Genomic DNA, 24,103 nt, shown 5'->3' with positions numbered 1-24,103 from the left:
TTTCTTCTTCCTCCCATTCCTACTCACCTCCTCTACCCCCTTTTTCCCTCTCTCTTCATCTCTTCTCCCCTGAGTGCTGTCATTTTTCCTGGCCCGCTCTCCTCTCTCCTCGCTCCTCTCCTCTCCTCTCCTCCTCTCCTCTCTCCTCCTCCCCTCTCCTCCTACCTACTGTCCTCCTCCCCCCTTTCCCCTCTCTCTTCATCTCTTCTCCCCTGACTGCTGTCATTTTTCCTAGCCCACTCTCCTCTCCTCCTCTCTCCTCTCCTTCTCCTCCTGCCTAATGTCCTCCTCTCTCATATCCTCCCTCTCTTCCTCATTAGACGGTGCTTTCACGGCTCAGTGCCCCCCCCTGCGCTGCGCTGCTCTGTTCTGCGTGGCTCTGCGGCGCTCGCTCCTCTCTCTTCATTACTGCAGGGGAGGCGTGCCGGGGCGGCCCGGTCGCAGCTTCGGCGTTATTACCCTCTCAGCCGCTCTCCTCAGGGCTCCAGCTGACGGACAGCTCAAGAACAGGCCAGGGCTGCAAGCGGACTGGGGGAGGGGGTAGGGGGGGGGGATTTCTGTCAGTGCTGGCAACCAGGCGTGCTGGATGGGTTAGGTGTATCAGGAGGGTTGGTGTCTGGGCTTGGAAGCCCATGTGGGGGTTGTGGACTGGGCTGGATGTGGGGAGAGCAGCTCCTGCTGCAGCATTTAGCAGCTGCACTGGACTTGACTGCAACTTCAGCGAGACCTTTCCTACTGTGGAGAAGGGAAAGTTTGGCCATTACTGTAGCCCGTGCACCCAGGCTTTTGTTGAAACTGAATATGTGACTAACATATATGTGTGTGTGTGTGTGTGTGTGTGTGTGTGTGTGTAGGATCGATGGGCTGGTTAAGGTGCGTAATCTGAAGACGAGGATGGACAAGTTTAACGAGGTGGTGGCCGGTCTGAAGGAGGGACAGCAGGAGATGCTCAAACAGATCAAGGACCTGGACGCCTCCATCGACGCCCTCATGATCAAGATCAAGGTGTGTGTTGGCAGGAGTGTGTGCCTGTGCGCAAGCATGCGTGTGTGCATACTGGCTCTCTATCTCTGGGTGCCTCTCAGCATTTCTCCTCGATCCTCGAGGCTCGATCCTCGAGGGGCGTTCCCACTGATCTATAACTAACACTGGATAGACTATCTCATTGTTGCCGCCCCATCATTCTTTATCTAGATCAGTGAGGACGAGGATCGAGGAAGGAAGGGAGGGTGTATAAAAGACCAAATGAGAGGCACCCTCTGTCTCTCATTCACACCCACACACACACACACACACACACACAACAACTTTGTAGTTTTTACTTCATGGCTCCCAGATGGAGTGGTAATAATTATGAGAGGTCTTTGCCTTAAGTGAAGTTCAGGGATGAGGGGCCTAACTAACTGAAGAGATATTCACCGTCAGTGGATGCTCGCTTGTGAGCTCTCTCTCTCTCTCTCTCTCTTTCTTTCTTTGTTTTTATTTATTTATTTCTCTCTCTATTTATTTCTCTCTCTCGCTCTGTCTCTGTCTCTCTGTCTCTGCTGTCACTCCATCGCTCTCATCTTGCTGCTGGCGGTAGCCGTAGCCTCATCAGAGGCCTGTTGCCTCGCTCCTCTCCCTAGCGGAGTCCGGGAGATGAAATCTTGTTTGTTTATAACGTCCCCTGCCTGCTCTTACATACACAAACATGCCCTGTATCCTTCATCTGCCGTGCTCCACGCCTTCCTTTTGTCTCTCGTACTGGGACCGGATGACTCACAGTTTTACGGTCTACCCACAACACACACTCAGTGCTCTCTCTCTCTCTCTCTCTCTCTCTCTCTCTCTCTTGAGGATGAGTGAGTTTGCCAAGAAGCATACTGCTGGTCTATCACACCTCAGCCTGGGCGTTTAGCGATAGCATCTGTGTTCTGAATGACATTCCGGGGATTAAGTCTAGAACTTGATGAAAGACTGCATATGCAGAGCCACAGGAAATATGCAATTTGTGGCAGGCTCGTCTAAAGTGCATTTTGAACATTTTAAGAGTAGACAATACCGTAAGGTGCTTGATTAATGGCTCTGGTGGTGTTTTGGGATTGCAGTTTTGTCAGTGAAATGTGGATTAGATGACAAAGTCACACACAAAGATGACAAAGTCACACACAAAGCACTTCCAACAAACTATGTATTTTTTTCAATATTCACAAGGGCCAAGGAGCTGTTTCAGCATACGACTATGGCAATACATGTAGTACGTTTTACGGACATGCTGATTGATTTTGTGCAATTAACTTTCCATTTAATGAAATGTTTTGCGGTGTAGCTATGCACACATAACTAGAATGGTGCTTTTAGAGCATCCATAGCATGTAAGGTTGTGCGTTCATATGTTGTTTAATTTCTCTGTATATAGTGTAAACACACAGAATGGTTTCCCTGGTGACAGCAGATGCCAGTGCATAGTAATCAACACCTGTTACCCATTGATGATGCCATGTTTATAGCACTTCATGGTGAAATCAGGTTACTGCCAATGAGACTCCTCACACCTTATGGAGAGAAAGAGAGATGGGGAATACAAGGAGATCAAGCAGTTGGAGAAAAACTAACAAGGATTAACACACACACACACACACACACACACACACACACACACAAACGCACACAGACACACTCACTCACACCAAGGGCAAGTTATTACATTTACCCCGGTCTAGGGTTTGAATGTGTAATAAAGGTGGTTACAGTCACCACAATCTCGTTTTAAACAGAACATTATTGCCCTTATTGTCCATTGATGAAGGTCTGACTGACCGAAACGTCAGTTCATTATCAGATAAGATGCCCCATGGAGCAAGCAGTGTTGCACTTGTCTCTTTCTCCTCCTACGCTCAGACTTGCCTTCTTTTTTGAAGCTGCGAGCATCTGTTCTACATAAAAATCCTACGCAGTAGACCATGCTTTCAGAAAAGTCCTCAGCTTTACTTAAAAATACGACGCTGTCATCTTTGTTTTTTCTGGAGCTCAGAGCGTCTTTCTGAAGTTGAAAAAGCTTCAACTTCTCTGAAAGAAAAAACCCCGTTCTACATCAAGTGCTTTAAGAACTGATCAGTTACAAGCTGAGTAATTAGATGATGGAGACTAGTAGTGAAGAAACCTTGAGCACAATGACCTATATGACTTGAGATTTAAACCGTATCGCCATATTCATTTAAGGATAAAATATGGACATTTTATGGTCTGCATGTGTCTTTTATTGCAGTCTCTTGCCTCAACTGCTTTTTCAATTCAAAAATGTACCCTGGCCTGACTTTTTTTGTCAAAACAAAGAAAAAAGCCTTAAGTTGTTTTTTTTGGTGAAATAGCTGCACCTGTAGTACAATCTATCAAAATGTGCAGGCTCCTCTATTGACCATCACGGTGGAAAGAGACAACAATGGAAAAGAGGGAGGTAGAATGTGATTAGCGAAATCGCAAAACACAATTTCCTGTGGTTTAAGGCGGAAATTATATACTGTAAATGAGTAAATTAGGGTGTGCATTATAAATTATACTGTAAATTGAACCTTGCCTTTGTACAACGCTTCCAGTACCAGTATGGACAGTTTGGTTTAAAAAACTGCAGAGCCACTGAGCTAATGTACTTGGAAAAAATGGGGGAAAGTGTATGAAGTATTGTCTATATGAATAACCTCTGGCAAAATTATTTTTGAAGTTTTTGAAGGTGTCAGAACAATTCCCCATCCCCCTCATTGTCCTTTGTTTCCTATTGTGTTAATCCTGACGGCAAACACCTGATACAACATGATGAACTGTCCTGCTCAAAAGCAAAAAGATAAATTACATGGAAAGGTTGTTGTACCGGTGCAACATGTTGCTTAATATTCATAGCTATAACAAAGGGCTGCACACAAAGGTAGCTAAAACATTTTTTTTTTTTTACAAAGCAAAGTCTTTGACCAAGAGAATGAAAGCTGCGGAGAGGAAGTGATTGACAGCGTGAGAACGAGAGATAAAACATATTACTGAGATGATGGGCTCCAGGGCTGGCAGCGGAAATGAGCGGAGAAGCGCAGAGAGAATGAGAGGATGAGAGTCTCGCTCGTTTAACTGATCTGCTCTGGGTCAGGACAGCCCTAGGAGAGAGGCACGGTGGAATCCAGTCGACGGCACTACACATAAACCAACCTCTCCTTCTCCTTCATATCTCATGCACCCTCTTTTTTTTGTCTCTGGGAAACAGGCATCAGAGCGAAGATCGTTCTAACATGGAAATTAGGTAGCCGAAAGTACATGACCCTATTTCAACTCCACCGTACTGAGTGGACCATCTGATGGGTCTAAAAAAAAAGATTTCTCTCTATACGATACTACATGAAGTAGAATAATGGCGTTTAGGTTCTAGAGTTGAAGAGAAGAGCAAAACTATATCTGTCACCATTATAGCACAGTTGACGTAATGAACACATACTTTCATGGATTTCCATGACCATTTTAGGCATTGTAAGGCCCATTCGTAGATTTAGTATCACACTGTCAGCCACAATGGTGCAATATGCACTACAATCATTTGCCTTGATGGGCAGTTCTGTCTATCATACCACCTGCATTTCTGTCAGTCATGCCACATGGATTTTGGGTTCATGGGATTTCTTTTCCTGTGAGCACCAAGTGCTAAATGAAGCGTTCGTCTTAACTGCGCTACAAGTCAGTTTGAAAATGTGGCATTCAGAAAATGATTGTATTTAGTGTCTTGAGAGCATATTCCCTCAGTGATGCATGGAGCAATCTTCCTGATGTTGTTGAGTTAAGCTCAGAGTTCAGGCAGAGTGTTGCGCCTCTCCGCATATTGCTCAGTTTGATGTTACTGAACACCCCGGGTTATCAACATGCTTCTCAGGACTTGGGATAATGCTGTAGCCATAGAGGAAGTGTTAACTAGTTTACATCGGACAGCAACCCTCTGGACCCACACAGAGTGGAAGTACTGTACACACAATTTGGCCAACAAAGAATGTCATTATATTTCCTTGCTGAAGATTCATGCTTCTATGACTAGGTACAACAAGCTTCTATTGAGAGTCTTCAGCTTTCTATGGAACACATGAGGTGAATGTTTGTTTCATGTGTGTGTGTGTGTCTGTGTGTGTGTTCAGGGAGTGATGTCAGTGTACTGAAATCTTTTTTTCTGTGTGTGCGTGTGTGTGTGTGCGCGCAGACCACGGTGATGACGCGCATCGAGATCGACCACGAGCACCAGGCGCTGGTGACGCGCTCGCAGCAGCTGCTCAGCGCCATGCAGAAGAAGAAGCAGGAGGAGGAGGAGCGCGAGCGCCTCCTGCGCATCCAGGAGGAGATGGAGCGCGAGCGCAAGAGGAGGGAGGAGGAGGAGCAGCGGCGCAAGCAGGAGGAGGAAGATCGCAGACTGTGAGTCCCTGATTGGCTGCCCGGCCAGCGCCAAGGTCCTCTCGATTGTGCCCCGCTTGAGGGAAATGCTCTAGACCCAATGCTTTGCCCACGAAGGTAGCTTGATTGTGCCCGCTTACCTCAGGGAAATTATTTAGACGGCTGTGCTTCTGGTAATGTTTTTTTGCCCACAAAGGTAGCTTGATGGTATATAGGCTCGGTTGTTGACTGTCCACTGTGGGACACTCCCCTGCCTATAGCACTAGGAGTTTAATGTCTCTCCTCTGTATATGTGAAAAAATATGCACAGATTTAAAATGCAAGTTGAATGGTTCACTACATACATATTCTTACCCAGGGAAATTACACATGGAAAGTTTATGTGTTAATCAGCAAAAGTGCCTAGGAATTTAATCATGGCCTAGAGATTGCCGAGGCTCTGCTTTATGTAGTCTATATCATAAGATTCTCAGTGTGCCCAGAAATTATTTTAATCCATTCACCTTAATGGCAGTGCATTTATCAAGCTCTCGGCAAAAAAATACTTTCATGGCACTTTTTACTGTTTACATACTCAAAAAGCCTTTCACTTGAGTTTAAGGAGCACCGTCTGCAAATTCACTTTGCTTTTTCTCTGCATAGTTGAATTCTTAGTGTGCCAACGAAATGCATTGTCCCTTCATGAGATCATTTTAATAATTACTGTAATAACAGTGTATGAACTAGCTCTCTGTGGCAGAAACGGTCATGTCAAATAAGCACTTTGCCGTTTCTGTGTACTGTGCCCTCTTAGTTGAGATCTGTTAATGCAGATGACACTATGCCTACAAACGGCCTCGGGCATATTTGGTCCCGCCTGGCAGCCATATTTTTTTGATGGGTGTCATAAAATCCTTTCTAAGAGGCTTCACCTAGCAGTCCACGTTATTTTGCTCCCATCTCGGTTTGGGTCATTTCGAGGAAAGGCCGGAGTTTATGGGCCTTGTCGCTATTACAGAGTCCCTCCAAAAAAAAGCCCACCTGGCAGGTACATGCGAAGGGCACCGCTGTGAGCGTGCTGCTCCACTGACCCACGCCCCCTGGACCACCGCCACCACCACCACCACCACCACCACCACGTTCGCCCACGCTCGCACACACAGCCTGCCCGCTCGCCTGCCTGCCACAGAGCTACGAGTACTATGCATATTATGAGACATTCAATTACGACGTGGCTGCGAGCCAGAGTTCTCGGGCCGGTGTCTGTTCAGGATGGGCGGCCATGAGGGAGAGTGTTATTCACCGCTGGTCGCAGGGCGAAACAAGTCTGTCAGCTTGTTTTGGCATGAGCCCGGCGCACTGACGTGACGTGAGCTTTGGTCCGCCCCGACCTTGCCTCTGGGCCGAAGGGGACGAGGCTGTTCCTCCGCCACGGTCCGGACGGGGAGGCAGATGTCCCATCAGCGCGACATATGACACTTCCCTTTCCGAGAGAGAGAGAGAGAGAGAGAGAGAGAGAGAGAGAGAGAGAGAGAGAGAGAGATAGTGAGGGGAAGAAATATTTTTTTATACTTTTTTTTTCTTTTTTTTCATTTTGTATCTTTCTTCCGTCTCTCAGGAAAGCGGAGATGGAGGTGAAGAGGAAGGCGGAGGAGGAGGAGAGGAAGAAGAGAGAAGAGGAGGAGAAGAGGCTGCAGGAGACCCTACAGGTAAGACTGCACTCGTCCTCCACCGGCCACAACATCCTGCTGACTTACGGAAACCGCATCTCGCCGTTTGCACAATAAACACTTTACTCTCTCTCCTTCTTTCTCTCTCACTCTCCCTTTCCCTCCCCTCCCTCTCCCTCTCCCTCTCCCTCTCCCTCTCTGTCTCCATGGTGAGGAGTGGTTTCCATTTCACTTGATGGAAGCACTTTAGGGGCTCCATGAGAGAGTTTTCTCCTTTTCCACCTTTTCTATTTCATGCAATGATTGTTTTCAGTCCACTTTCTTTCCACTCAGCTGTCTACTCACTCCATCCTTCTTGATCCTCTCCTCTCCTTGATCCTGCTCTCTCTCTCTCTCTCTCTCTCTCTCTCTCTCTCTCTCTCATTCTCTCTCTCTCTCCTCAGCCCAGGTCGTTGTATGTTTAAACTCATCTCTCTGTCCTAGCCTGCTACCACCAGATCCTTCTTTTATTGGGAAGCACTTTGGGAAGCTATATAAATTCAATTTACTTGCTTCGTGAAGAGGGTCTGGACACTGTCATTGGGAATTGTGTTTTAATCCTGGCATCGTGAGCGCCGTAGACTTGACCTCAAATTGATAGTTTGTCAGTATGTGTATGGGTAAAGTAGTAGTATGGGTAAAGTTCACCAGGTCTTGTGGGTAACTGCTGCTAGATATGTGGTTGCTACCTTCATCTACGTCCCCTTGGGGATCAATAAAGTATCTATCTATCTATCTATCTAGAGATCCTGTTCTGGCATTTAAGTCTCCACAGATCAGTATTTGGCCTGGAAGTAGTTGATTTGACTACTGGAGATTATTATTATCAAAGATTTCGTCATTATAGTATGGAGATTCAGAAGGGGAATGGAAAAAGTAAATAATGGATCCCTCTCTCTCTCTGTATCTTTCTTTCTCTCTCTCTCTCTCTCTCCATGTGTCTCTCATCTCTCCTCGTCATGTTCATCTCACTCTGTGTCTTTTCATTCTCTGTTCTCATCCGTCTGCCGCGATCGCTCGTCTTCATCACGCGCCTCTTCCCTCTCACTTCCGTTCATCTCTCGCTCCTCTTCGTCCTCCCGCTCCTCCGGCACTCGCTCCCTGTCGAACGGCTCCGGGCCTGAGCTGGATGAATCACTGCTTCCAGCTTTTATCCTGGCGACTGCTGGGCTCCCTGTCTTGATCAAAGAGGCCGGCCTCAGGCCTTCCGCCCGCGGCGCTGTCCCACCAGCCCTCTCATGCCTCCATCTTCTCACCCTCCTCCTCTGTCCTCTGTCCTGGGTTCTGGATGCTCTCCTCTCCTCTCCTCTCCTCCTCCTCTCCTCCTCTCCGCCTCTCCTCCTCTCCTCTCTATTTTTTGGCTCGCTTACACTTTTTCCTTATTGAATGTTGTTTTCATCTCTCGCTCACTCTTTTTCTTTTTCCCTCTCTCTTTCTTTCTTTCTCTTTCTCTCTCTCTCTCTCTCTCTCTCTCTCCCTCTCTGAGCATGCTAAATTGCTGGGTTTAACTTTTTGCACTCCTGCACTCTTCAGTTCTCAATCTTATTTTGTCTCTTTTTTTCCACCTCTCCGTCATTTGCTACTTGTTAATTTTCCGTGTCTGCACTCTGCAGGTTAGCTCAAACGCAAGCATCTCCTCGTCAGGACTTTTCGGAGTTGCGCCTCACGATTAACGTCTCAAAGTTGGCTGCCTTGCAAATCTCCGAGTCAGTCACGAGTAACACGAGTCACTCTCACTCTCGGCCGCGCTCGCTGTTGCTCGGTCTGTTTGTTTTCATGCTTTTATTTTAAGCTGACTGTCGTCCCCTGGAGACACGCTCCCTTTTTTCTTTTTTTTTTACTTTATCCAAGTCTGCGTTTGGCGCTTGGCCCCCGTCGCAGCGCTGCGTGTGTCCTACATGGGATGCCGTAAAGCCTCGCCTGTCCCCTAACCCTGGATTTCAGCGCTAATTGGCTGTTATGTCCTAATTCAGTGAATGGAAACCCTCCAGAGGGAGCAAGAGAGAGATGTGGCCCCTGCGAAGGGCCCGCAGACAGTCACACACACACACAAACACACACACACACACACACACACACACACAGTCCAGGCTCATTAACGACAGATGCGAGCTAATCAGCCCTAACCACTCCGTTTGATGTGAGGGGCTTAAAGAGCCGCTGACACCCAAGTCCAGCTCTTGGCCTCCACGCGCGACGTGTGTCAGCGGAAACCGTTTGCTTGATGTGTGCCGGGGGAGATAAAGGACGACGGGCGCACCTTTTGTAATCCAACGTGCAGACTTAAGCGATTACAGAACGGTACATCGGAGTTAGAAGGTCTCGCGCTCTTGTTGGCTCTTTCACAAACAGTTTTATATGTCACACATAAGCAAAGGCGGCTGTCGGTTCTTTACTTAGCTTAAGTGGAACAGCCGGAGATGTGCTAGAACGTTCATGTCATTTCTTTGCGCTCAGACAAGAAATTCGGCCCTCGTTTTGTAAACAATTATGGATCTATGGACCATCTCTCTTTCTGTGTGTGTGTATGTGTGTGTGTGCCCTTCATGAGTTTAAGTTGACTTAGAGAGCGGACATATCCATCCATCATCCCTGCTGTTTTTCCACTTTCTCACTTTTCCCACATACACACACACACACACACACTCTCACACACACACACACACACACACACACACACACACACACTCTCACACACACTCTCACACACACACACACACACTTCATTATGGAGGAGGACGTGCCACTGTGTGACAATGGATATTAAGTAGTCTGCCGGTACTGCCCCAGGTCCACTGTGACCGTGTGTGTGTGTGTGTGTGTGTACTTTTAATCTTTGTTATAGATCACTGCTGTACGCTTATGTGTGTCCCTTCAAAGCCAATGAAGAAATGTAGTTGTCCAGAACACATATGTGGTTACACAGAGGGTAGGCCAACGTGCCTGTCCGAAGTTGACTTTGATTAAGATTTCTTGCCTGCTCCTCTCATTGCATTCAAGGATCGAAAAAACACTAAGAATTGCTTTACCGCCTTAAGGCATCTAGTCTTACTCTGCTAGTAACCAATTGCCTTTTGTTTCTTGCGATGGGTTTTGTGAGAATGACGCCAAGAGCACAAGCTATCAATACCTGAGTGTGAAGCAAATACGGTGACTCAGAGGACTGGATGTGTCTGTGTCCAGTGCAGCTCTTGCATGTGTTTGGATTCAGTGTGTGTTCACTGCTGCCCAAGGTCCACCTTGTGTGAGAACTCCATGTAAGCTGTGTGACACTGGACATTAAATGTGTATGAGGGCTGATTCCTAAACTCTGGTGTTGTGTGTGTGTGTGTGTGTGTGTGTGTGCGTGTATGTGTATTCGTGCGTGTGTGTGTGTGTGTGTGTGTGTGTGCAGGAGGAGATGGAGCGGCAGCTGGCTGCGGAGCGCGAGGAGGAGGCGGCGCGGCAGGCCATTCTGGAGCAGGAGCGCCGCGACCGCGAGCTGGCCATGAGGATCGCCCAGAGCGAGGCCGAGCTCATCCCCGAGGAGACGCAAGTGGACGCCGGCCTGCGCAGGTAACACACACAAACTGAGACACCCCCCCCCCCCCCCCCCCCCCCCCACACACACACACACACACACACACAGAGACCCCACATACACACACGCACACACAGTGAGACTCACACAATGAGCAGATAAACAAGCACACACAGTTTACTGCCAGTGAGGAACCCCCCCCCCCCCCCCAAACACACACACACACACACACAGACTCACTTGTGGGGCACACAATAAGCAGATAAACAAAGCGCCATCACAGTTGAGAAGAGAGGTGCCATCACAGGGCAGACATGTCAGCTCGTCCGTTCTGCTCTGTGGATGTGCGCAAGACACATTCGTCACCAGGGCTGCTGTGAACATCATTACCCCTCATATCCCCCCATATCACACTGTCACACATGTGGTCACAGCCACGGTTTCCTGTGTCCGCTCACACGTCGGATCCTATGTGATGGGACATGTCTGAGTTGTGGTGATAGAGATGTGTAAAGGGATTAAAAGAGACACAGGAGCCATCTCTGAAACACAGGGGCCTTGGGGAACTGTCATGGTAAATGTCACGCTTTTTACAGGCTTTGGAGGTGTGATGTCTGTCTAACCTTTTTTTTGTGTCTTTATGTTTTTTCACTCTCTTTCTTTCGCTCTCTCACTTTCTCTCTGTTTCTCTTTCTGTCCATCTCTCTCTCTCTCTCTCTCTAACACATGTATCTCTCTCTCTCTGAATTCTGTCCTTTCTGTCTTTTTTTTTTCTTTCAGTAATGGCTCAAGTGTTCCATCATCCCCAGAGCGAGTGAAGTAAGCCCATAGATGCCCCAGCCTTCTCTCCCAGTCTGAATCCGACATGTTTTCCATGATCTGTGCCCTTCTCCTCCATGCATGCCCCCCCCCCCCCCCCCACCCCCCCATGTGGTCTGCCAATCAGTCTCGCTCCCACTCCTACTGACTCTAACCCCGGCGAGCAGCCATTAACCTGGGAGACTAAACTGTTCATCAACCGCCCAATGATTCACAATGAATTAGAGAGTCAGCATTTAAAGTCCTTTATAAATAGATCTCCATTGTTGCACGGAAGTGTAGGCACAATGATCTCGCTGATACACAATCAAAACTTTTATCCAACAGAAAGGTTGTTGATAATACCGGTGTTGTGTGGTGGTGGGTTTGTTGAAAGGTGCTCTTTAATGTGATGGCTTTCTGTTTTCAGTGTTCCTGCACAACCAAAGCTCAAGAGTTTGACCATGTAGGTGTTTACATTTTTTTCCTCTGTAGTTTTCACTTTAAGAGAAACACTAGATTTTAAGGGTTTTTTGGTGCATTTCACCAGCACAACTGCACAAAACGTATTGGTTTTCTTTGGTGGTGGTATATTCACTTTGTTCACTAAGAGCACAAGTAGGTCCTTCCCCACCGCCCCAGTGTCCTTGACTGTGTAGCTTTTAGCGCTAGTGGGGAAGGTTCTGGTTCAGAGGTCCAGTCAACCATCTGCATCTCCTCTGTTGTTTCTGAATCGGGAGGTGGGATTGACAAACAGGGATTCACAGAGAAAGGAGTTGGAATACAAAAAATGCATAAATAGATATATGATATATGTGATGGGATCTGGAAAACCCAAGCATGTGATGAAATGGTTGGTATCCAGGATGTTGCTAGTATAGTGGTGGGAGAGAGGCTTGAAACGGAACGGAAAACCATTTCACCATCTGATGGGTTTTCTCAGCTTCCCATCATATATGTATGGACAAAAACTTCTGAACCAGAGCATTCCCATCTCTGCAAAACCACCAAGAAGTACCTCAGTCTGGCACCGCACATCCTCGTCGGAAAAGGTAATAGCAGTAAAGCACCTTGTCTGTTGAGTGTGACACGTGAAGACAATTGAGGCGGAACGACGCTCGAAACTGCGTCCAATATTTTAGCATAACTCGCATGCTAGCCAGACAGTTTCTGTCACCGTAATGGGCTCTGCGGCCCATCGTGGAGCGACGGGTGGAAAGTGCCATCGTAGTGGAGCATGCTGCGGCGCTGTGGCATGCGTGTGTTCACTCTACCGTCCCCTGACAGCGGGGCCCATCCGGATAATAAGCGTTTAAGTGAGCAGCGACACAGCGGCCTTTACTTATGGATTCTCCACGGGAGACGCCGACTCCGTTTGTCTCTGTGGCGTTTGTTTTAATGGGCTCGACTGACTGCGGCGCGCTTGTTTTTAGCTTCGCTCTCTGCAGAGACGAGCCGTCTCGCTCTCCGGCCTCTTCAGGTTGAGGTGCGAATGGAGTGTGGTGGGCGTCAGTGATTTCAGAGGTTCAAGTGCGTGTTCCATAGTGCTTGTGCGGTGCAGAAAACAGTCATAAAAGTTAAGAAACAACATACGCACACACACACACACACACACACACACACACACACACACACACACACAGTTTTGCTGCTGAAGGTCACATAGGAGACGCATTTGCCACATAAACATACTCCCAGGCAAAGACAGGCAGAGTGATGCTTAAGCTGGTTCATTGCACCCGTCCCTCCCCCCTGCGATGCCAAACTGTATGCAGATATTGATGATGAAGGGGCGCAATCCCGGCAGTGTGTCACTAAAATGACTAATCTTGCCACTGGGCTCATCATTTTTTATAGGGAAGAAATGGCCAAGGAAATGTCTGATCTTCTCTCTCGGTGGGTAGTGACGTTTAACTTACCTTCAAGCAAGAATGAGCTGACAGAAATCACTGGAAAATCACCAATAAATGGAATGACATAAATGAATGAAAGGGAAAAAAATCATTTTGAGTTTATATATTAAATTATGATTCATCCTCCTGATCTTGGATTAATTCCTTGTGATTTATGTTAATTTAGTTGGAATTGAAACTGCTGTGAATTTGCATGACTGGATGATCTGTGACTAGCTGTCAAATCAGACGGAACATGTGACTTGTCTCGCAAGTGAAACTTTTTTAAATTCATTCAAGCGTCCGCTTAATTTAATCCGCAGTCTGAGGTACAGTATGAGCATAGCAAGTTTTCAATGGAAGAAAGGACTGCCTGTAAATCCTCTTCAGGGAACCGACGTGTGGAATCCCCTCTTAAAAATTTCACGGCTGAGAGCCTTAACTGACCCCTCCCCTCACACTCTTGGTTTGGAGTGCTGTCCCTGTGCGGATCCTCCAGGGCTCGCTTTAGACAGCGGCGTTTAGCACAGTGTGGAATGGATGTGAATGGAGGACATTCCAGCGGAACATGTGCTCCGTCTGCTAGCGCAGCAGCGCCTGCTAATCCCGTGCACGGAATTCTCGATGTATAATTGGCTCTGCCGGCCGTCCAGGAAGCCCCACGGCACATGGGACGGTGGCGAGAGGGAGTCCGAACAGCAGGTGACCACTCCGCCGGCCGGCCTCTCAAGGTCGACGAGCGCGGCACGCTCCTGGCAGCGCCGTGGAATTACCCTTTGCACTTAGGCTAGCTGGGCAGAGAGCTGACCGTCCGTGGGAGGCCACGGCCAGCCAATAGGATTAGAGAATGTGAAGCCCCTGAGTTCACACCACCGCCCCCGCCTGCCCGTGGCTCAGGGGGGAGTGGTCAGTCAGCAGGTGGATGGGCAGGACTGAGGGCCGAGGTGTGATAGGGCGGTCGGAGCTAAGAGGGGCAAAGGAGGCGAAGGTGAAAAAGGTGTGTGGGTGTTGCGGAACAGCTCACACTCTGCAAGTGTGTGGTTTCTTTGTTTGTTTGTGTCTGCATGTTTGTTTATTTTTCTGAGGGCATGTTTACAGATAGGGTTGAAATAAGATCACTGGCAAATACGCGCTCAAGTCCCCGTGTGACCATAACTGCTTATAGGCAAGTGACTACTACAAATTCTCTTCAGTCATCAACGGGTGTCATTTCTATGGGATTTTTTTGTTAAATGTATCATCAAATCTGTTCCAATCTGATCCATCTCTCAAGTCTCAATTAAGAGGTTACAGTTTGTTTGTTCATTTTGTGTCAAAAAGGCGGGTTCCCTCATTAACTACTTCTTCTCTCCTGAACCCATGCTTACCCCCCTTTCTCTTATCCTTTGTCTTTAGAAATCACTAATACGTGATGCTGTCTAACACAGAACCCCCCCCCCCCTCCCCCAACATACACACAAACACACACACACACACACACACACGAGATGTGTCTGAGTAAATGTCTTTGTCTGCTCTGTGTTGCCTTTGTTTCGATTTGCCCCCGTCACAGGGGTCCCCAGGTGCAGGCCAACAAGGCTGCCGCCGCCGCCACCAAGAAGTACGAGCTGAGCAAATGGAAGTACGCTGAGCTACGAGATGCCATCAACACGTCCTGTGGTAAGATGGTGAACCCGGTAGTGACGGGAATGTTGGACACGGAACGTTCTAAAGAATATTTGGGTTCATTGAATTGAACATTGTTCTGAACTCCCCTGCGGAAGGGTTGATACAGAGAGGGTTAAAGCGGAGCGAGAGGCGCAAACATTCGATAATTTCCGCGTTCTGTCTTCGCAAAGGGGAGGGCAGACCTCCGTTACATTCAAAGTGAACTGCTTGCCAATCTGACAGAGATCGATATCCCACTATGACGTCTTTGCGACACGCCTCTTTAAGCAGACAGGAACTGTTTGAATTTTGCTTCCAGATGCATTATGTTGCTCTATCTTGTCAGTAATGAAGGATCTTTGGGTGATATCTGCCTGAGCAGAAGGTGATTTGAACTTTCATAGTCAATGTTGGCAAGGATGGTCATTTGTCACGCACACCCAGCAGTCATGTAAAGACAGCATTGGTCCCAAGGTTCCAAGATTAGGGAATATTATGGATTATTTTTGTTCTTCAAAACTTGTGCAGTGTCCAATTTAATTTAAAACTCAATTTGGTTTTGTTTTTGTAATTATCAGGAAAATGTTATGCTATTCATGGAATTGTATTATCAATAATAATAACAATTCAATAATCCACAGATACACTTATAGTCTACACAGCATGGCTCATTTTTAGTTGGTGTGCTTGCAGCTAAGGTTTGCCATCTTCTTAGGGTTGACTGACTCAGTTTAAATATCCTGCATAGAGTTCATTTCAGTGAAGCAGCAATATCAAGGGATGAAATATTCAGTAGTCTCTTGACTTCGCCACGGGCTATAAGCTCTGCATTGCCTGGAACAGTCTCCTCCTATTAGTAAAAGCGTTTTCAAATATAATCGTCTAAGATTGAAATAGAATTTATTATCCTCAGTCTTACTTAGCTTTATTTAGTTGGGGATCATGATATATTTCATCAGCTAATTGAATTGGATATCCCATCCCAACAACAATGTTGTTATTTAAAAAATACAACTTTGCCTACGGTTGTGGTAATGTGAAACCATCAGTGTGGACTAGCTCCCTTGATTGTGAAATTACATTTATACAACTGATCAAATACAGCACCACAGAGGTTAAAAGGAAAACCTCCAGGCTATTGAAGACGAAGAAATTAGCTGTCAACATTTCCACGGTTCGCCTAGCTAACACTGACAGAAAATCAGTGTGGATTTCCCTTTTTCCTGTAGTATTGTCCATTCTGAAATAGTTTTTGCCGAAGTATTCATGTTAGAATGAAATCACTAGGGATTAGGGAGCTGACTCGACATGTTCCTGTTGTTCATGTTGGGGGGTGGGGGGGGGTGTCATTTGAATTGTGTCAGATTCTTGTCCTAATAGAAAGGCAACCAGCAGCACAAAAAACCCTAAAGCATGTATGGTGTCTGGGGCAGTAGTGTGAAATTGCCCTGCATTTATCTCTTTAAGAATCCAGACAGTAGTCCGCTTATTTTAGAGGCTCATTTTATGCCACTCTTCCCTGGAAGACTTCTCATGTGTATTTGAACACAGTATAGCTTTAGTACGGCTTCCTGTGTTTTGGGGTTTTTTTTTGTTATTGCTATATCGATTGTTGTTTTCGGCCCCAGACCAATCATCATTTTCTAGTGTTATGCTCTTAATAGCCCTACCCTTTTCATATCCGCCTCTTGTGCCAACATTTTCTCTCGTTCTCTCTCTCGTTCTCCCTCTCTCGCTCTCTCTCTCTCTCTCTCTTTTTTCTCTCTCTCTCTCTGACTCTCCCTCTCTCTCTCTTTCTCTCTCTCTGTCTCTCTCCCTCTCCTTTTCTCTCTTTCTCTCCATCATTCTCTCCAGACATTGAGCTGTTGGCTGCCTGCCGAGAGGAGTTCCATCGTCGTCTGAAGGTATATCATGCCTGGAAATCAAAGAATAAGAAGCGCAATGCAGAAGCTGAGCCAAGGGCTCCAAAGTCGGTCACAGATTATGGTAAGGGTCTCAGGAGCCACACTAATAGAGGGAAAAAAAAAATAAAATAAAAAATAAGGCTTCGCCACCCATTATCAGAGGTACAGCACTGCATACATAACACACAAATGTAATTGCACTTTAACGGTAGAGAACAAATGGTTTACTAGAAGGTATCTGCATAAGAGTGACATGACACTTTCATGAACGTGCCATATACAGTACAATATAAACAAGTCATAGACGTTTATGACATAAAGCTTCTGTCATTCATGTGTCATGACAGTGTCATGTCACTCTTAAGTAGATACAGTACCTTCAAGTAAAGTGTTACCGAGCAAATCAACAAAATGTGTGTGGACAAACACTACACAATAACAACATTTACTGCTATGTACTACTATGGTCTAAGCAGTCTGACCAACGGCTTAGGGGCAGTGTTGTTTGAAGGGGACTGCAGGGGAATGGACTGATTTGGGTGTGCTGTGGCTAGCGGCAAGTGCCTGTAAGTGGCAACTGACAAGTGCTTGCAGTCCTCTCCCAAACTACTAGCGAGCTTGTCAAGCTGTTGTAGGATGCCAATGTGTCAGAAATGCAGGGTGGTCAAAAATTAAATTGGTCAAAAATAGTAATGGCACATCAGTGTTGAAGGTGCACTTTTTGGCCTCTAACTCCTCTTATGTTTGAGTTACCTTGATTATTTGTAAGTTCCTTTCTCAGATTCGTTTTAGCTTTCAATCACTGACAATGAAACCAGCCAATTTGCATTTCCTTCTTAGAGCCAGATAATATCCTGTGCTGGATTGGTGTGTAGGATTCATGCTTCTCAATATCCTCAGAGTATGAGTTTGAATTGTTTATGCCAATTTGATAGGATAGCCGTGATGGTCTGAAGATGTCCTAGTCAGTTTTATTTTTTTTACAACTGGTCTGTGTCACATTGAGAGCCAAAAAGGGATAGAAGCACATTGGAATTTTGAGCACATTCTCTGGTTTTGACAAGCTGTTAGTTTGGGCCATAAATATTACAGTTTTGTATGCTAATGTTTATAATGTCTGTCTGGCCCTATGAGGCAATTGTCACAAAGAATAGAAGCGAGAGCTGCCAATTTGGACCCTCTGACCATTAAACCCCTCCCCGAGAAGACCGGGGGAGTTTGTTCCAACCATTAACTCTTTCTCATTCTACCTTTTTCCTGTCCTCTGTCTGATGCACAATACAGGGCTTCTATCAACAAGAATAGCTCACTGCCAGGCTACATTTATTCTAATTTCTTGAGCCCCAAGTCACCATGGCGACAGAGCACTCTCGTGTTGAGATTCAGAAGTACCAAAAAAAATAATAACAATCATGATAAAACTATTTATTGTGATTCCTACTGCTGCGTTCAGACTGCCAGCCAAAATCCAACAGTGACAGGTCACATGAAATCCGTTTTTTGCGAAACGTTTGCAAACCACATCGAGGAGGTAGTTTCATATCGCATTCGTATCGGATATGGACAGATGCGTCTCAGTCTGAACAGCTCCCAACACTCAGATCAGATTTGACTGTCTTTGACGTGACTTTACGCGTGTGACTGCCCACCTATTTCGAATTGTGGAGCAACGTTACGGCTATGTCTTTTGACCATGTTATATTAAATGTGACTTAACAATACTCAATGCTAAATAGAGCATTATACAGTCTCTGCTCTGTTTCTATGGAAGTTGCAAGAATCCACGTTGTTCTATTAAATGCTGTTAAATAATTGGCCAACAGTTTGAAGCGGAGCTTGCCACCTATTAGTTTCGGTTTCTGTCGCGCAAATGCGCACACGCATGCATGCATTCAATGAACACTCACCTAGTTGTTTTGTTCTATGTTTAATCACACATTTCCTCCTGATGGCAGAAACGTTTGTTTTCGTTGCTACAGCAACCTGTCAGATCTGTTACTAATGTGACCCAGTCTGAACAGAGCCATATCCGATTTGGACACTTGCTAAAGGCAGTGTGAACGGTCAGCCCTAGAAATCGGATATGAGAAGGAATCAGATTTGAATCAGACTCGTCTGCAGTCTGAACGCGGCTCTAGTGTCAACCTGACAAAAGACCACATGCATCTTCTCTTCACAAAATTGAAGAGCCAGTGGCGTGCTGGCAAAGCATACCAATATTCTCCATGATGGATGTGCCTGCACGCGTTGAACAAAGGGGGTGGGCTGCACATGGGATCTGTGCATCTGTCAGTAATGGCCGCCATACTTCAGGCTTCATGGGTGAGGAGTAGAGCCCAGCTTTGGGGAGGAGAGATATGCTAATAGGGTCATTAACTCGGTAATGTTCGTCATATGCCTAGGTTGTAGGATAGGGCCCTGAAAATATTCACCCTGTCAATCTTTTTTAAAGGTTATTTCTCTCTTTACTCTTTTCTATTTCCACCCACAGATGTCTTCTTTTTCTTCTTTATGTCCTGTCCTGTATATAATTCTTGCTATAGCTTTTTGCCCGTGCGCGTCTTTGAACATCTCATCGTTGAAATGTCTTGAATTTAATGGTTGTAATTTTGCAAGTCACATTGATTGCCACGTTCACCTCATTCTTGTATAAAATATTGCATTCATTTTCAGGTCATGTGCGTCTTGCGAAAAACGCATGTAAGTCTCTCTGGATAACGTGCCGCCACTAACAGCAGTGTTCAGCTCTGGCATTAACCACGGACTGTGTGGTGGGGTGCTCTTTTTTTCTTACAAAGCTGTCTGGCTCTGGCATGTACACTTACTCCCGGATTTTCTTTTGGTGCTCTCAGAGAACGTTTGAAGTGGAGAACCTGAATGATCGGAATGCCCCCCCCCCCACCCCCTTACCTTGCTCTGTGTTTACGGTTCTAGTGTGATGGAGGGTATTAAATTAACGAAAGGAATTCATTTCTTAGGTTAGTATCAGGCTAGCGGGTGACATTTTCTTCATTCCAGCTGGCTTGATGCCTCAAACACACTTGGAGAACTGCTGCACACCTGCATTCTTTAGGTGAATGCCTTTCATCCACTTGATCGGCAATCACTGACAGGCACATATTTTAGCCATCTAGCAATGAGTTCTAAAAGCATCAGTTTATTTTTCAAGTTTATTTTTGGACTACAGACAGTGTAGACATAACAATGGTGGGAGCATAGACATAACAATTCTAAAAACAAGGCAGATGGAAATCTCAGACTACTGCCTTGAAAAGAGAAGAAGTGGTAATTGATTTTCTGTCAGAGCACAAAGCAAGATAGACTTCGCTTAAGGCTTTCATGAGGCAGATCTGATTGTTCACTGTGCTTTTCTTTTTCCTTTTCTCTTCTTGGGCGAAAGAGAGAAAAAAGATAATGGTCAGAATTTTAAGTAAAGTTGAGATGGACACAATGGACTTGCCAGCCAGAGAAATTGACAGTGTCACCCCGGGACACCACGGTAATGGACCTCAGTCACTGAAAAGCCGTTAGTAGTTGTAGAATAGAAGGACACAAAAAAAATCAGTCATTAACACAATTGAATGATTGAATGTTGCAGTCATTAACACATGTCAATGATTGAATGATTGATGCAGCGTTTAAATCAATTGCTGTAGTTTCAAGTATCAGGGCTAGTAGCACATTTTGCATTTTCTGAGTGCTGTGATGTTTACTTTGGATACAGAGTAGTTGTGATTACTGAGTAAAGAGGCCAGGAGGCTCTGGGACTTTCATTAAGCCTAAGGATACATTTGAACAGCTCTTTGCATCAGGAGAGCAATACAAGCCTTCACAGGCCTTTATTGTTTTCATTTAATTTCTTTTATATTTAGTCAGTGTTTCCTAATTCCACCTTCAGAGAGCCTCTGTCAGCCACACGTTCCCTCCAGCAGTAATTTCCCAGCTCCCAAGAGCCCTGAGAAACACCCCCTCGCGCTTTCACTTGCAGAACTATAAGATCACAAAGTTCGTAAACGGAGGGGAGGGGGGTGGAGTCCTCAAAGCCCAGTTTCTATCCCGGATTGTTTGAGGGAGGGTAATTAGTGGACCGCCATGCCCAAGTGATTTCATAGCACACACACACACACACATACACACACACACACACACACACACACTGCTGAAGGTGGAGCCGGACCCGGCGGAGGCCCAGTGGAAGCTGGTGTAGGAAACACTGAAATTATCAGCCGAGTCCCACAATATCAGCGGCATTATCATTCTACTGAAGAAGCTCGTCCTTTTCTGTTGACTAGTGTTTGCTGCAGGCGTGCTGGTGTAAAATCTGGCTTCGTTACCTGGCTGTTTTGATCCAGCTGTGTTTTCCCTATTTTTTGCTCCGCTTAACATGCCTCGTGTTTGATTTATTGATTTATTTTTTTATTTTTACTTATTTACTTATCCTTGTGCAGAATCATTTATAAGTAACAAATTGCCTGACAAACTCACTCTGCCCAGGCTCTGCTCATGCTTTGAATAAATTGTATATTACGGTGCTGAAGACGGGTGAGTACGTAGGTGGGACGCTGTGCTTAAATGTGATGCTGTACTATATGTACAGTACAATGCAGATGTGTTAGGCACCCATTAGATTTGTTGTTTAGGCAATGCTATGATGATCATATGTTTCTTGTTGTTTTTATTTAAAAATTAAATGAGAAGATAGAGGGAATGTAAAATACACACCAAAAAAAGGTTATATAGAACCCATAGTCTTTTGCATCCATTGGAGTGGTTGTTTTTGCAGTGTTATGGCCAATCTTGCAAGGGGGAAGCTGAAGCCGGTTGGCACTGGTACTGGTTCTAGTTTTGACATATTGGTATCACAATGAGATGGCAACACTTTGACAGATTGAAGATCTCATTGAAAAGCTACAGCTGGAAGAGTTGCTTACCTAAAATGTAGATTGAGGGTTTTAAAGGGAGCCATTGTCAAGTAAGTATGTGATCCCGAAACCTCCATAGTAGCTGTATCTACCAGCAGCTTCTGGCAGGCCAGGCATGCCTACCCTGGGTAGAGAACGACAGCTCCATCAAGAGCTTCCCCCTTGGTTGATTGATTGAACACTGCTATAACAACAAATCTAACGGTAGCTTGAAACTGAAATTGAACTGGTATCAGACAAATGACATTTCATTTGTATTTGGTAAATGGCCCACTATGAACATGTATTGTCTGTGTTCTGTGGTCATATTCTAATTGAGAAACTGATAAATAAACAATATGGTCCTTATAGAATTACTGAAAGAAAACATGTATGGTGCCCAAGACTTTTGCACAGTGCTGGATGTGTGAATTTGTTTTGTCCACAAATTCTGTGTTGACGGAGCTTTGGTCGAGAGTACTCTACCCTGCTCTCCGTCTCGCTTTTCACGTCACCACAATGAATACACTTAGAATTATTAAGGCTCTCTACCGAATTTCATGTCTTGCTGATGGACATTTGTGCGCCAGGTTTTCAATCAGCACGGTGCTGCGAAGAGCCAGGACCTTTACACCTGTCTGGCAGCAGTTCTAGTCATTTCTATTCATGCCGGAGGTGCTGTGGCTCACCTGGCTACAGCACTCGTACCATATACGGGTTCGAGTCAGACCCGGGTCATTTCCCAATCCCTCACCATCTCTCTATCCCACTCACTTCCTGTCAATCTCTTTTCTGTCTTGTCAGATTAAAGGCATAAAAGCCTGCCGAAATTGGATGCTTATTGTCCATTACAGTCTACTATAGTTTTCACATCGTAATACATTTACGGTATGTGTATCATCCATCTGTCTGAGTGTGCACGTAACAAACCGTTATCTGAATTTGAATCTAAAGCAGTCAAAGTCTGGGGTCTTGAGCTACAGCTGGGCAATTAACCCTTTAGAACCCTGAAGCTTTGTTTTGCGGAGATCTTCCAATGTGACGCCGTCTCCTCCCTTGTCCTGCCCTCAGCCCAGCAGAACCAATCTGCTCCACCAATCCCAGCACGGCAGCATGAGATCGCCATGAACCGTCAGCAGCGCTACTTCCGTATCCCCTTCATCCGGCCGGGCGACCAGTACAAGGATCTGACGGGCAAGAAGAAGGGCTGGTGGTACGCCCACTTCGACGGCCCCTGGATTGCCCGGCAGATGGAGCTGCATCCAGACAAGCATCCTATTCTGTTGGTGGCAGGTGAGTGTGTGCGTGTGTGTGTGTGTGTGTGTGTGTGTGTGTGTGTGTGTGTGTGTGTGTGTGTGTCCATAATTGTACCATTTATATGCAAGTGTATGTGTCTGTTTGTTCTGTGTTTGTGTGACTTCTTTACCACGGTTGGGCATTGTGGTAAAGAGCCACAGCGTGTGTGTGTGTGTGTGTCTTTGTAGATACCTGGCTTGCACAAACCACTGGTACAAACGCATCCATTTGATTAAGTTGATGGTCATATTCAAAATTCTTTGAAAATATTCATACCACTGCAAATTTGAATATGACCGTCAACTCATGCCGATGTCACTCAGCAACCGTAGGATGACATCAGAATAATGTGCAGTGATCGCTTATTTTTTTTCCGAAGCTGTACATTTAATAATGTTACTGAGAAGGATTGCTGCTCATTTTCTGAAAAGCTTTCTAGGCTAGTACAGATAAAAGCGCCTCTTTTAGCTAAGTTTCCAACAAAGTTTCTGTCTCTCTCCATCTCTCCCCCTCTGAACCTCCTCCCCCCCTCTCCACACACACACACACACACACACCCTTTCCACCTCTCCTCCTCCTGCTCTCCTCCTCCTCTCCCAGGTAAAGACGACATGGAGATGTGCGAGCTCAGCTTAGAGGAGACAGGCCTGACACGGAAGCGCGGAGCCGAGATCCTGGCCCGGCAGTATGAGGAGATCTGGGAACGCTGTGGAGGCGTCCAGTATCTTCGGAGCGCCATCGAGAGCCGGCAAGCCAGACCCACCTATGCCACCGCCATGCTGCAGAGCATGCTCAAGTAGAGCTGTGCATGCACGACAACCACACACCTGCATACACAATATATACGTATGTATTATACGTATGTATATGTGTATTGTATATATGCTATAGAAGGATATAGCTATATACATATACAATGCATAAACACTCACACGCAAACATCGTACAAACAGACACACACACACAGACACATGCACACAAAGGTCTCTTGCTAGATCAAAGGGAAGAATGCCGTTTCTAACATAGCCAGCATTCAGAAACAAATAATGGTTTGACTGGTGGGCAT

At 46.0% G+C, this 24,103-nt stretch overlaps 1 protein-coding gene across 4 annotated transcripts in view; it reads left to right on the top strand.

Annotated features, from left to right (window-relative positions):
* Nucleotides 1-23,885, top strand: part of myo6a (myosin VIa) — a 76,611-nt gene extending 52,726 nt beyond the window's left edge. Inside the window, exons 25-36 of one of the 4 annotated variants that reach the window (XM_062550221.1) lie at nt 855-1,005; nt 5,204-5,412; nt 6,989-7,079; nt 10,474-10,634; nt 11,380-11,418; nt 11,828-11,863; nt 13,255-13,293; nt 14,842-14,948; nt 16,791-16,922; nt 19,514-19,540; nt 22,813-23,034; nt 23,638-23,885. In XM_062550221.1, the coding sequence (XP_062406205.1) occupies nt 855-1,005; nt 5,204-5,412; nt 6,989-7,079; nt 10,474-10,634; nt 11,380-11,418; nt 11,828-11,863; nt 13,255-13,293; nt 14,842-14,948; nt 16,791-16,922; nt 19,514-19,540; nt 22,813-23,034; nt 23,638-23,837 (1,414 nt within the window). In that variant the 3' untranslated portion in view covers nt 23,838-23,885. The remainder of the gene's footprint in view (nt 1-854; nt 1,006-5,203; nt 5,413-6,988; nt 7,080-10,473; nt 10,635-11,379; nt 11,419-11,827; nt 11,864-13,254; nt 13,294-14,841; nt 14,949-16,790; nt 16,923-19,513; nt 19,541-22,812; nt 23,035-23,637) is intronic. The other 3 variants (XM_062550223.1, XM_062550222.1, XM_062550224.1) reach the window with 3 other exon arrangements.
* Nucleotides 23,886-24,103: the final 218 nt, after the last annotated feature.

The sequence above is a fragment of the Sardina pilchardus genome, chromosome 12, assembly GCF_963854185.1.
Source record: "Sardina pilchardus chromosome 12, fSarPil1.1, whole genome shotgun sequence".
NCBI lineage: Eukaryota > Metazoa > Chordata > Actinopteri > Clupeiformes > Clupeidae > Sardina > Sardina pilchardus.
The sequence above is the reverse complement of the archived record's forward strand: the minus strand, read 5'-3'. Positions and strand labels throughout refer to the sequence as shown.